At 42.1% G+C, this 15,099-nt stretch overlaps 2 protein-coding genes across 2 annotated transcripts in view; both read left to right on the forward strand.

Annotated features, from left to right (window-relative positions):
* Positions 1–15,099, forward strand: part of si:ch211-108c6.2 (uncharacterized protein LOC559375 homolog) — a 52,464-nt gene that overhangs the window by 1,351 nt on the left and 36,014 nt on the right. Inside the window, exon 2 of the mRNA XM_034169566.1 lies at positions 3,534–5,805. Coding sequence (XP_034025457.1) covers positions 3,540–5,805 — 2,266 coding nt within the window. The 5' untranslated portion in view covers positions 3,534–3,539. The remainder of the gene's footprint in view (positions 1–3,533; positions 5,806–15,099) is intronic.
* The window catches only part of coro1ca (coronin, actin binding protein, 1Ca), a 109,739-nt gene continuing 103,422 nt past the window's right edge, over positions 8,783–15,099 (forward strand). The window contains exon 1 of the mRNA XM_034170276.1: positions 8,783–8,934. The gene's annotated coding sequence lies outside the window, so the exon portion shown is untranslated. The remainder of the gene's footprint in view (positions 8,935–15,099) is intronic.

Here is a 15,099-nt window from a genome sequence, read left to right on the forward strand (position 1 = left end):
CCAACATCATCTGAGACCAGACACCCGGACAGCTGCCGCAACAATCAGTTTGCAGAACCAATGAATTTCTGCCCAACTCAGAAACCATCTCAGGGAAGCTCATCTGCATACTCGTTGTCCTCATCAGAGCCTTGACCTGACTGCAGCTCTTCGTCATAACTGACTTGAGTGGGCAAATGCTCACATTCGATGGTGTCTGGTTGCTGATCAACTCTATGTGAAGGAGATGTGTTGCACTGCGAGAGGTAAATGGTGGACACACCAGATACTAACTGGTTTTCTGACCCCCCCCCCCCCCCACCCCAAAAAACCTGCACATTTCACAGTGGCCTTTTATTGTGGCCAGCCTAAGGCACACCTGTGCAATAACTATGCTGTCTAATCTGTTATGTGTCGGACGCAGGACGGAGAACCGACCAGTGTTTGAAGGACCCAGTATAAAATAAGCAGAGCACGGTACAAAGGATAACTGAATTTAATAACATAACAGTGATGTGATAATTACAAACAAATGAGTGCGCGGTCTGGTGAGGTGGTAATACGGTGCGCTCCAGGCAGCACAAACGGTCCGGAGCCAGAAACAATTCGGACCCAAGGACCCCGCCGACACCCCCCAGGTGGCCGCGACAAACCAAGTCTGTGAAAGAAGAAACCATCATGTGAGTACACACTCCACACACAGAGAGACCACTCAAAGGTGTACATAAACAGCAAACACTTCCTGGCTTAATTACCAATCAGCTTCCCACCCTGCAGGCATGGAACACCAAGTTCACATTCTCACTGCAGTGGAAGCTGATTAAACGACTAACATAACAGCTCAATATAATAAGGTGTGAGGGACACCACATTACTGACTGTACTAATGTTAGTCACAAAACCTACTGTACCTCAGGAAGTGTGCTGACGAGCGTGAGACCTCACCCCCTCCTCTTTCACAGACCATGGCTTCCAAACCTGGTACGGTCTCTGCATCCAAGATGATGAGATGGCTCTCGAGACGACGATCTCACCCGTCTGGTCACAAGGTCGAGTCTCTGGCAAATACACACTGTGTACTCCAGACTTAAATGCAACCATGCTCCAATCCATGTAGATGCACCACAGCTGTGAGTCCTGACGAGCTGCACATAACAAGCTTCAGGTGATCAGGGTGAGGTCCTGATAACTCAGACACACAGCCACTCAGTCCTAAACGCAAGCCACCTGGAAGGAAAAACAAAAGACAGAACAAAAGACAGAAACAAAAGGCAGCCAGGCACCCCCAGCCATACAACATAATCAGCATGTTGATGCCACACGTGAGGTGGGATGGATTATCTTGGCAAAGGAGAACTGCTCACTAACACAGATTTAGACAGATATGTGAATAATATTTGAAAGAAATTGGTCTTTTGTGTCTGTGTGTGTGTGTATATATATATATATATATATATATATATATATATATATATATATATATATATATATATATATATATATATATATATATATAATTATTATACGTATATAAATATACACGCACACACACACACACAAAAAGTTTAAGAAAAAAAGGCGTGGGTCTTTTTCCAGAATTGACACACGTAGAACAAGTTTTGCAAGTACAGAGAACACCAAGAAAAGTTGTATCATACAATACGCAAAAATTAAGTAAAGAGACAAAGTATAGTGCAAAGCTCAATATTCAGTCATTAAATTTACACGAATGCACATTACATAAATAAAAGATAAAAACCATCACAATATCCATCAACATGGGCAGATGAGATATTTTGGGTCTTGTCTTCCACTCAGCACATGTGCAAGTGTCATTCCAGGGTACCAAATGATGCAGTTGTCATTTTCACATCCACATTCTTGAAATACCAAGCTTACATGGAGATCTGTGGGTGTGTTGGTCTAAAAACGAGGTGTGGTCACTCAGGCCACAGAGACATATATGAGTACTAGAGTCCACACTCCTAATGCTGCCTACTAAACGTGAATGTCCTTTCATGGAGAGCGATATGATACCTCCTAACTGGCCAAAATATTGACAAAGTGCCCGGATGTTAATGCATTTTAAATGCGGATATACGAGTGAACACACAGAAAAAAGCTCACAAAATACATGCCAAAAACCCACTGTGCCCTGGATATCGAGCCAGTAAAGTTAATTTACATTACCATATGTAAGGAAAGTATTAAACTTACTCTGACACCCACACATTCCCAAATATTAGTGTTGAAACTTACACAGATCTGATCTGTTCCAGCTGTGATAAATCAGCAGCTGAGCTGAGACGTCCTGCTGCTGCTGTGTTCAGTGCTGCATGACTTATCAATCCATTACATCATATAGATCGTATTTATATATGACAGGTGACATGTTACCCCATAACATGATAACTAAGCATGATACATGGTCCAAACTATTCTTTTTAAAAACCACATTAAGTCAACCAATAATTTGCATCACTTTTTACCAAAATTTGAACAACTTTAACTTTTGACCCCTGTACAAACGGAAATTGACCTTTGTCACCGTTCTTGCTGTTTTTACCCCATAACTCCATAACATTTAGTCACAGATAGTCCAAACTATAGCTTTCTGGAATCTTTATGATCAGACAAATAATATGGTGTAGTTTTCAATTTGATTGGAGCATTTTTAAATTTTGACCCCTGTGTAATTCTTCAATTGACCCCTATCTGGCTGCCTATTGAAAATTCAAGTGGTCAGTTGGTTTTTCCAAAAGAGCAATGTCTAAGGTGTATTTGTGCCAAATTTGGTGCTTGTATCGTCATTTGAAGGATTGTTTCATTTATGTGCTGCAATATAAGGAGGAAGAGGTCAATGAAAAAGAACTGGGATAATTGAAGAGATGATGAATGAAGTGGTGAAAGAAAGTGCACATAGTGAGCTGCACATGAACACTCAGACAGGAATAATGCTTTTTTATGCCATATTATTTTTGATGTTTGTGGAACACAATGATTCAGATTTTTCATTCTATCAATTTTTTAAATATTTTAATAACTTTTTATTCATTAATATTTTGACATGATTAAAAGGCAAATAAGGAACAACAGATGCCAAAAACAGACCATTCTGATATCATGCGCTGATCAGTAAATCAAGGCAATTTTGCGTGTTTCAGAACAAATCTTGTGAGTGCAATTTGTGTAAATCTCCACGGACACTGCGAGTGAATGAATAACTCAACAGAGGGTGTAGTATAGTTTTAAGTCACAAGATAGTCTGTTGAACATATTCCATGAAAATGGCTTGTATCTGACTCACTTGGTTTTATTTGTTACATGGTCTCTTCCTGAGACAACAACAGGACTGACATTTGCACAGTGTCTGCACTGCTGCATTATACTGTAGGTTTCTGCTGACAAACATCACAGCTCTTTTTTCCTTCAGGTTCAGTTGCTTCTTTGGTCTAATAGATGTTGCTGGAAAGCAAAGGTCGTTAATGTCTGCAAGAAAGAAAGAGAAAAAAAATTCTGGCCTTTGCAAATATGTGCCATGTCTTTTTCCACAGACAAGTATGGGACAGAACCAGGACAAAGTGGAAGGACAGAATGGCTCAGAGGAGACAGGTCGTGACTCCGGAGGTGCCAGCACTGATACAGGTGATGTCATAGACGGAGGAACCTCCTGTGCGGAGGAGACTGATAACCCTGGTGAATCTCCACTGAAGCCAAGTGATCAGTGCCTGGAGGAGAACGCTGAGATCACTCCAACAACACCTTCTACTGAGAAGTACATCCAACTCTGCACAAGTTTTTTTGCTGAAAATGAGGTGAGACAGGGAGGAGCTGCAGGAGAGGGAGGAGAAGGAGGCAGGACTGATCCACTGGTTCCTCAGGGCAACAGCCCGAACCAAAAGAGTGGTGGGGGAATAGAGCAGAGACCCAAAACACACAGCTTGCACAAAGCAAAGAAGAAAGAGGATACAGTGACTGAAAAAGAACTTCACATGTCTTCACAGATAAAGCTGGAAGATCAGAACAAAGGAGCAATTAGGGTTAAGGAGAACCAAGATGGACACTGCCCCTCTGGAGAACAGTTTGGCCTTGCTGTTGGAGAAACTGTTGCCATGACCACAGTGGATGGATATGCCTTCGAGGATACTGACGAAAGCTCAGTGAATGTGAAGCTCAGCAGATTTGGGGCTAATGCAGGTAGTAATGGAGTCGCCTGGAGATCAGAGGGCGACTTAATGAAGTCTGCTCAAGAAAATCAGACTGAGATCACAATGACTGAGGCTGAGGATGACAATACTGAGCACTGTGGCGGAACAGTGGGCCACTTGACCAGAATGAATAAACTGCCTCCAGCTCAACCCCAGCGTCCTTTGCAAAACACAAGTGACATCTTGGATTGTGGACCACCTCAAGAAGAAGCAAAAATTTATAGAACAGTTGAAACGTTTGGGTGTGTTCAAGATCTCAAAACTCACTGTGAAGTGGGGTTAATTTTAAATGAAATCTCTTTTGGGAAAAAAACCACCATTGATAACGAAGAAGAACTTGTCGGGATCAACAGACACATTCAAACAGAATCTCTTAACACCTTCACTGGCACTGAAGACACACCTTTGAAAAAACAAGAAAATCAAGAGGCGCTTCCGGGTTCAACATCAAATCTACCCCCTGAACCCAGTTTGATTTTAGAAAAGCTGCTGAAGAGAAACAGAAAGGAGGCAATTCCTGTTCTCTCAAAAATCAAAGATGCTGATACCGACAAGGACAATACTGATGTTCCTGTGGAGGTCAGTGCAAAGAGAATCCATGATTCTGTAAGAAAGAACAGAGACGGCAGAGCAACAGAGACAACCAGTGACAAGTTTTATTCAGATGTAAATCTGCCTTCGTCAGTGCTTGATGTCAAGGAGACCTCTATTCCAGAAAAACCTACGGGGGCAAACTTAGCATCAGAGGATGTTCTCAGAAAAAGCCCAGTGACACATGCAGGCACCACTGGCAACATGACTGCAGATGTACTTCAACCTAGAGTGACTGGAAATATGTGCAGAAGTTCCCATCAAAAAGATGACTGTCAGAGTGAGGAAACTAAGACGACCCCAAATACAGGCTGCTCTGAAAGCATGGATTCAGACAACTTTGAGTCAGCTCTGTCACAACAAAGAATGTGCTGTGAAGAGAGCGGTACCCTCAATGACATCTCTCAGCCTTCCTCAGGCTCCAAGGTTATCACTGATGTTAAACCGCCAAGTAAAAATTGTGAAGGCCAAAGTGCAGACTCGTGCATTTTGCTTGAAGAAATGACAGATGGCACTACTGTTGTCCATCAGAAAGGAACAAACAACAACAACGGGAGCAAAACCGCTGCATCTGAGCTTCTAGATGCTTCAAGAGTGAAGGCTGCTGGAGTAAGCGTGGATGGTGGTTCAGATCCGGATGCAGCCTGTACAGTTTTCTCGGAAAAAAGACGCCTTATTGTCTCTGACACAAAGCAAGATGAAAATCTGTGTCCTAAACATGTGGCAATAAACAACGAAAATATATTATCCTGTCCATGTGATAAACAGCCTGTCAAAGAGAAGAATGATGCGGTGTTAGGGAGTGAAATATCCCAGAGCAGCCCCAGACCTCGGCCTGTCTCTGGACTCATAAAAGAATCCATTCGACAGCATGAAAAGCTGCAGCAGCAGGATTGGCCTAAAGCACCTGAAATAAAACCCGAAGGGCAGGCCCACAGTGTGACGGTCGCACAGATGAAGGCAGCTTTTGACTCGGCTCAGAAATCCCCAGACAAGCTGGTCAAAAGGAAGCCGTCTGTGAGGAAAGGTAAGGGATTTGAAAATCTACCCAGATGCAGTAAGTGCTGCCAGATGAGTATAACTTGTAGGTAATACCGAGTCAAAGATGGATTCAGCAATTAAGAATAAATTGTGGAAGTTATTGATTGTTTTGTTTGTTTTTTTACTAAAATATGGGCCCTACCAGATTCACCACAAATTTGAGGATAACACCGCAGTCAAAAAAAATTACAGTAATTTGCAAAATCACGCCATCTAGTGGTATTCTAAACATATGTGTGGTATTTTGTGTTCAGCAAAATTGCATAAATATAGGTTTGAAACTACAACACTAAGCTTAGACTGTGTGTTTGAGTAAGAGACATGACAAGCAGAATGGTGAGAAAAGGTAACTGGATTAAATAATTTCTATTTCACATAAAAACAGGGTTAGAGTTACACAAATACATGCATGTTTAAGCAATTGTGTAGTTATGTCATTATTACTTCTAACATCGGAGGGCAGAGGTGAAATCATCACGATACCACATCTGACTGCAGATTCTAGATTATTTACTACTTAAGATTACATTTTAAGGAGGCCCCTGAGTCAAGAAATAGTTGAGCAAATTTTAGCAGTGACTGATTGATTGAATTTAATAAAATAATGCACAAAGTGTGTGTGTGTGTGTGTTTTTAAGGACAGGAATGTGGAAGGACAGATAGTAGTTAATTTAAAAAAAAGATGGAAATGGCTGTGGTGAATACTTACTTTAACAAAAGGGAGGAGCACAGGGTGACATATAAAATGCAACATGCAAGCTAAAAGTAATTGGAGACTGTAAGTGGTGGCAGGAAAGAGTGTAACTAGACAGCATAGGATGGTGGTTTGTATGATGAATTTAGAGGTAAAGAAGAAGAGAGTGAGAACTCAACAAAGGATCAGATGGTGGAAGCTGAAGGAGGAAGACTCGTGTTAAATTCAGTGACCAGGTGACAGAGGCACTGCACTGGATGTAGGGGAAGCAATATCTGGACATGTGGAAAAGTACTGCAGATGTGGTGAGGGAGACTGCTCGGAAGGTACTGGGTGTGACATCTGGGCAGCGCAAGGAAGACAAGGAGACTTGGTGGTGGAACAAAGATATCCAGGAAAGCATAAGAAGAGGTTGGCAAAAAAAACAAACAAAAAAAACAATTGGGATTGTCAGAGAGATGAAGAAAGTAGACAGAAGTACAAGAAGATGCAGCGTAAGGCAAAGAGAGAAGTGGCAAAAGCTAAGGAAAAGGCATATTGCGAGTGTTACAAGAAGCTGAATAGTAAGGAGAATGTGTAGTGCAGGGGTGGCCAAGTTCGGTCCTCGAGAGCCACCTTCCTGACACTCTTAGTTGTCTCCCTGCTCCAACACACCTGAATCCAATGAAAGGCGAGCCTTTCATTGGATTCAGGTGTGTTGGAGCAGGGAGACAACTAAGAGTGTCAGGAAGGTGGCTCTCGAGGACCGAACTTGGCCACCCCTGGTGTAGTGTGTGAAGTATGTGATGGTGCTGCAGGACATGTACAAGGATAGTGTGACAGCGGTGAAATGCGCAGTAGAAATGACAGACTCATTCAAGGTGGAGGTGGGATTACACCCAGGATCAGCTCTGAATCCTTTCTTGTTCACAATGTTCATGACAGGTTGATGGATGAGATCAGACAGGAGTCTCCATAGACTATGATGTTTGCAGATGACATTATCTGTAGTGAGAGTAGAGAGCAAGTTGAGTCTAGTCTGGAGAAGTGGAGATATACTCGGGAGAGAAGGGGAATGAAAGTCAGCAGGACCAAGACTGAGTACATGTGTGTGAATGAGAGGGAGCCCGGTGGAATAGTGCAGTTACAAGGAGTGGTGAAAGTGGATGAGTTTAAATACTTGGGGTCAACTGTCAAAAGTAATGGAGAGAGTGTGGTAGAGAGGTGAAGAAGAGAGTGCAGGCAGGGTAGAGTGGGTGGAGAAAGGTGGTAGGAGTGAGTTGTGACTGAAGAATATCTACAAGCGTGAAGGGGAAAGTTTACAGGACAACAGTGAGACCAGCTATGTTGTACAGCTTAGAGACAGTGGCACTAACAAAAAGACAGGAGGTAGAGCTGGAGGTGGGAGAACTGAAGATGTCGCTATTCTCTTTGGGAGTGATGATAATGGACAGGATTAGGAATGAACATATCAGAGGGACAGCTCAGGTGGGATGGTTTGGAGACAATGTCATATAGGTGAGACTGAGATGGTTTGGACATGTGCAGAGGAGGGACCCGGGATATACAGGGAGAAGGATGCTGAGGATGGAGCCACCAGGCAGGAGGAGCAGAGGGAGGTCAAAGAGGAGGTTTATGTATGTGGTGAGGGAGGACATGTCGTTGGTTGGTGTGACAGAGGAAGATACAGAGGACAGGGTGAGATGGAAACTATTAATCTGCTGAGGCGACCCTAACGGAGGCAGCAGAAAGAGGAAGAAGAAGAAATATATATATATATATATATATATATATATATATATATATATATATATATATATATATATATATATATATATAGTGCACATTAAAAAGCTCATACTTTCCCCTTTATGACATCACAAACATTTCTTGGGTATAGAAATAAAATTCCGACTGTGCTCTTCTGTAATTTGGTGGCGACATGACATCGATTCAATTCACTAATTTAATCCTTTCATCTACTCTTCATATTTCTTTTGAATTATTTTTAGTGAACATACTTATATGTGCATCTGATGTATGTTTTTCGTGTTAATCCAACAGCCCTCTTAGTGTAAAAGTAGGATGCACTGATTTAAACATGAGACTAAATAAGTCATATTAGTTGATAATAAATGTATAATTATAGTGGAATATGCTGTCGCTACAAAAATGCGTACAGCAAATTTTAGGAATGTGAAGGAGAGAAGCGGCAGTGCTTGCGGTGATTGGTTGACTGAGCTGTCTGTCAACGGTCGCTGTTCCACACAAGGCCCGCCAGAGCGCTGGAGGGGCGGGGTTTAGGGCGGATTTGGGGAAAGAGTACACAGGCCGAGTTGTGTGTCAGGAAAAGCAGCTGCTCCGCCTGGACAGGGATCTATTGGAACAAGTGTTGGGCTGTGTTAGAGCATTCGGTTGTCGGGAATATTTTCCTTTCAAAAGGTAGGTCGTTTGTTCAGAAGCTTTATTTCCCTGAAATTATTTTAGCCTTCAACCTAGATAGCAAAGTGCATGCGCCAACTAAAATGAATCGGGACAGACGGAACTGGGTTTGTTTTAGCAACGTTAGCATTAACGTGTGTTGTGGTATTTAACGTTCTTTTTTTTTAAAGTTTGTAAGCGTTAACGAAAAGAGTAGTTGTTTCCCCCTTTTGTTCCTCTTTGTGTTTGCTGGGATTCTTTTGAGTGTTGTAGCTAACCACAGACAGTGCAGCAGGAAAACTTAAGTACGTCCGGACCGATAGCTCCACACACGGAGCTGTAACCACGCCCTGGCGTCCCTCACTCACACCAATTCAACATACCTAAAAGGCAAAAATATCAGATGGTTAACTGAGTGGGAGAGGCTTTTCTATCATTGTCTCAGCGGACTCTCGTTTTAGCTGCCAGACTGTGATTTGACCCACTAAAACATATAGTTGCTGGTTCCATGTTGGAAACTACAGATGCATAGTTAACTGTGGTGAGTGGATCTGTTCTCCACCACTTCCTCTGCCTGATTGCTGTCAGGCCAGCAGATTTTATTGACCTAAAATTATACCATAACCACCACTAGTTTCGAGTTGGTCAGATTCTGCGTAGTCTGAATTACCAACACATTTTATGTTATACAAATTAGTTTTGTGGATTTTATTAGCTGCGGCTAATCCTATTCTCAAAAAAAAAAAAAAAAGATTGAAAGGATTACGTTAAAGAGAAAAATGTGGGTGCGTTAATTTTGGGCTGCAGCTACTACCTACAAGGGCACCTTAAGAGCACATAAGTCTGCCAGATGGTCAACTGTTAATAAACCATCTAACTTGCAAGTGCACATGTGCCTGGGAAAGCCTATTGCACTTCTGGGTCAATGGTCACGTGGCCCAAACAACAATTTGTTCCAAGTTTAAACAATATGGCTGGAATGTGCATGTCTGCTTTCTTCACAATTACCCATGTTATTGCTCAATCTCATGTAGCTGAATGCTACTAGTCCCTGTAAGAGTGTAGTTAGCATGCTGGAGTCTCATTTGTTACTGGAATTAGCCACACAAATCGCTCCACCGGCAAAGAACGGTGAGACCAAACACAGACAGGAACTGGTGGGAGCCAAAGAGCGATCAATTGGTTTCCCGCGTTGAGTCAAATTAAGCCACAGGCTCCACTTCTGGTGGTGCCTTTCCGTCTCCCCCATCTTCCCGGACGCTGCCCGGCGTGTCATGTGAATAACGCAGCCGGATCGCTCTTTGCATCGCTTATGGTCGGAACTACGATGGTATCTGATCGTCTTCGAACCTCCGACTTTGTTATTGATTAATGAAAACATTCTTGGTCCAAGAATTTCACCTCTAGTGGCACAATATGAATGCCCCCGGCCGTTCCTCTTAATCATGGCCCCAGTTAGGGGAAGAAAACCCACATTCTAATCCAATTACATTTTTTCCGCAAATGTGATTGGATAATCGTGTGAGATTTCAGAATTTTCTCCCATAGCTGGGTAAAGGGGCCTCTGTAAGTTTGAGTGCAGGGTGGCAAGCCATTCTGGCTGTAGACTGCCACCTGGTGGCCAAATAGGAACTAAACTGCAAAAAATAACCATAGTTTGGTTATGACCAATGTACAAAAATTTGATGAGAATAGGACAAATGGTTCATGAAATATATGGTTATTTGAAACTGTTAATTTTTGCCAAATTCTACAAGTTGCTTGAAAATTGCAGGAAGTTGCCAATCTACCATATTGGGCCTCTTCGTGAAGTGGTCCAACAATACTTGTGCAAAAAGGGTCAGTACCAAAACCAGCCAGACAACTCTCTTTACCACTGAAACTAGAGATACTGAGTGACAATATGAGCCATATTTCATCACTTTTGACTTCAGGCGCATGGGAAAATCTGTGTGAAAACATGTTAATTTTGCATTTTGGCAGCAAAAAGCACCCCCTGTACTTGTGCACCCAAAGTCAGCCGCCAAAATTTTAATCAAAATCAAGGTAAGAGGTCCTAATCTATCATTACGTGCATAAAAGACCTTGGCCGATGAAGGATGCAGGCCACACCGCTTCTATGAAAATGTGCACAATTACAAAAAATAGCGATTTACAGCGCCACCTAAAGTCAGCTGCCAAAATTTTCACATTTTTGCAGAGCCCGTACTTGATAGACTAACACAAATGAAAATCAATTTGGCTTACTCAGGGTGCACGGAAATATGAGCATTAAAAAACCTATATTTTGTGATTTTGCCATTTTAGCTCATTTTGAGCCCAAATTTAGAGGACCCCCTAAAAAAAAAAAACAGGCCCTATCAAGGATTTAAAAAAAGTGATTTTTGTTTGTTTCTAACGTAGATCTACCCATAAAAAATTTGGGACAAATCTGAAGGGGTCATAAATCACTACGCGCCTGATACTGGCTCTTTACAATGTTTTAAGTGAAAGTGAAAATAAGGAAAAGACCCAGAGTAGTTGTGCACTTAACTTGATAATGCTCCCCTCTTCACTTTGCTGTAGTAAATAACATCTGCTGACAAGTCATAGGTGGTGAGTGGTGACCATCGTAGTTCTTTGTGAACCCTGTGTGTCTTTGCCACCACGGGCTCATTTTATGATTTCTGACAATAGGGTAATTGGATTTGCAATGATCATGATGTTTATTGTGCTGAAATGGCACCATGATTTTAGTGTTTGACCCTGTCTTGAACTAGTTTGCTGTGCTTCTGCACGTAGTTAGCGAGGAGCTGGAGGAGTTGTCTCTACAGGTTTTGTTGTGCAGATGAAACCTGAAGGAGTGATCCAGAGATTTTTGTCAACATCTTTGCAGCTGTGTTTGACCTTGATAAGCAATACACATCAAACTCTGCTGGTTCTACTGCAGTAGAATGTCTTTAAAAGTGCCTTACCTGTTTTAATGCAACGAGGCTGAGAGAGGAAGTGGGTCAGGAAGCAGAGGGAAACAAAACATGAAATGTGATGGAGTGGTAGTGCCCTGGCACAACAGTGAAACATGCTGATGTGAACTGTAGAAAACTTTTGTGCCTTTCAGCTTATAGAGAATCTGTTTTAGGAAGCCTGTTAAGGTGCTCTTACACTTGTCGGTAGGGCTGTGCAATTAACCGAATTTCGATCGCGATATCTATATTTGTATGAAACGATCTCCAAACTCGTATAATCGAGTGAAACGATTTAAGGGCTTTTCATCAGGCCAATCCGTCAACGTGTCCCAAGATGCATGACATCAGACGCGTCGCTTCGGAAGCGGCAAGGGGGCGGGATTGCTACGTCACACTCTGGCTGTTTCCACAACCTGAAAACAGCCTTCTTGGACTGTGATGTTACGATTGGAGAGAACAGGCAGCTCCAGACAGAGGTTTACAGAAAACCCACTCACACTGACCAATATCTGCTCTTTGGCTCAAACCACCCCCTTGAACACAAGCTCGGGGTGATCAGGACTCTTCAACACAGAGCCCTACAGGTGCCCACAACTGCAGAGGGAAGGGCTAAAGAACAACAACTTGTACGGAAAGCCCTCACAGTATGTGGGTACCCACGATGGTCCCTGGACAAAGTGCAGAAGTCCCAGAAAACAAAGAGACCAGATAGACAGGAGACGGAGACAAGAAGAAGAGTGTCTCTCCCTTATTTAGCAGGAGTAGGGGAAAAACTACAGAGGATCTTCAGACAGCACAAAATCCCAGTTTACTTTAAACCGGTTAACACCTTGAGACAGAAATTAGTTCACCCTAAGGACAGGATCCCTAGTTACAAACAGAGCAATGTAGTGTGTTATATCAGATGTCAGGAAAACTGTAATGAACACTACATAGGTGAGACTAAGCAACCTTTAAACAAGAGGCTATACCAGCACCGCAGAGAGGTCGCCAGTGGACCTCAGTCTGCAGTTCATCTCCACCTGAAAGACACTAACCACACGTTTGAGGACAAGGAAGTTAAAATCTTAGCCAGAGAGAAGAAATGGTTTGAGAGAGGTGTCAAGGAAGCATTCTTTGTAAAACAGTTGAAACCCAGCCTTAACCGGGGGGCGGGTCTCAGACACGCTTTGTCCCCTGTTTACAATGGGGTACTCAGGTCAAAGCAGTTTCAGTCTTTTGTTCATGGTAATGAGTCATTCATGTCATCAGGAGAGTCGTCAAGGGAGCCATCAGGGGAGGCTTCCATCCCATCATTACGAGAGTGCACAATAGGTGCTAATTAGAGCTATTGTTTAGTCACTAGCCTATAGCAGTCGGCCTCTCGGTAGGAGGGGTCTGGTTAGGTTAAAAACTCCAGCTTTTGTTGGCTTCTGGTTTATTCTTCCCTACAAGAGTCAAGACAGAAGTCAGACTAACAGAGCAAGAATTTTAGCTGAGGAAGCTACTGTGATTTGAAGCGAAACGTCCTCACGTCAAGCAACCCAGTCCAGTCGAAGATTCAAGCTTCTCTACTATGGAAACCACCTGGACAACTGAGAGCCTACACAGAAACAACCTGAAAAGTTCAATGATCGCCTTCTTGAATTTGCGTCACCTGAACCACAAAAAAGCTTTAAAAAACAGCAGTAGAACGATTTTCCCATCATCCTGCTGGGAGAAGCTTTTTTCAGCTACTTTTCGGAGTGACGCCGACTGAGGGAGGACTGACGACTTGGTGGGATATCGATCGAACCGCGACAGCGAGCCAATCCGCACGGAGAAGCCGCCCTTCAGGCATCATTCTTGGGCAGAGCGAGGCAGGCAGCCAGGGTGATGGAGCAGACCCACTCAGTCCGAAATCTCCCACTTTTTGGATATATGCGAAGTCCCAGTTTGCCCAACGGAGTTTAGTTCTGCAGCTTTATTGAGGTGAGAATAATGTAAAAATAAAACGTGACGTTTACTGAACTGCTGTGAAGGTTTAATGATCGGCTAACATTAGCTTAGCCTTTTAGCACAGTTGATCTGAGTGAACACTTTAATTTGTAAATGGTTCAGTCTTTTTTATTTTTACCAAATAAAGCTACAGCTTTTTTCAGACACCACAAAAGCTCAACTTTAAATAACTTTTTTCGGGCGTTTTTTTCCATCGTTTTTCCCCGTTTTTTTCCTTTTTTATATATAAACTGTTTAGTGTTTCTTTATATTTATTATTTTGTTTGGTTATGTATGGTTATGTTTATTTACTTTGTTTCTTGTAAATTTCACCAAAAGGAGATAAGGAGACGTGGTCAAGGGAATGATGACAAAAACACAAACTAATGAACATAAATTGAAACAAAAACAATGCAGCCGCACTATGTCCTAGTAGCACAAGTCAGGGAGATGCCCAAAGACACTGACCAACTGGTCAGTGACAACAGGGAAGGGAGAGGAAAACAGAAAAATAATATATAATATGATATTTTTAATATTTATTTTATTCATTTTATGTTTTATACAGGTAAGATACAGTACATTTTCAATTTGGAGGTTTTGCGCACATTGTCTATAACAAATTTTTTTTTTAGAGTGAGAGATGCTGAATAAATGCATTGTGTAACTAAAAAAAATAATCGTTTGAATAATCGTGATTTCAGTATTTACCTAAATAATCGTGATACTGATTTTTTTTCCATAATCGAGTAGCCCTACTTGTCGGTGCTCAGGAAGACCCTGTGGCCGGCACTGCGCAACAAGATTTAACCCCGGGTGAGCTTGGTAAACATTCTGTCCTCAATGCTAGATGTCCTGGGGTGATTCTTTCCGCTCTGTAGGGCTCTATATTATTTCTCAAAAGTCAATACAATATGATATATTGGATGTTCAATACTTGATGATTATGACAATATTGATACATTTATGGGCGTAATATTTTATGTTATTTAAATGCATTCATAAATTGTAATGCATGGTGTTTGTGTGTAACAAAGCTTTTTAATACTTTAGTGATACTACTTAATGTGTATTGCATTAAGTCCTGGTCCCACTCAATAATGAAGGATGAATAATGAGCCACGCAGCATGTGTTTTTTTTTTTTTTTTTTTTTTGCTACGAGAGGGTTTATTCAACTTATAGGCAGTATCTTCGGTTAACGAGGCTCATCTCTGAGCGTGGCGCTAATTTCAAGATGTTCAAAATTTAGCAACAACAGTGTGGGGCAGTTTGTGTAAAAGTTAC

Source organism: Thalassophryne amazonica, chromosome 5 (genome assembly GCF_902500255.1).
Source record: "Thalassophryne amazonica chromosome 5, fThaAma1.1, whole genome shotgun sequence".
Lineage (NCBI taxonomy): Eukaryota > Metazoa > Chordata > Actinopteri > Batrachoidiformes > Batrachoididae > Thalassophryne > Thalassophryne amazonica.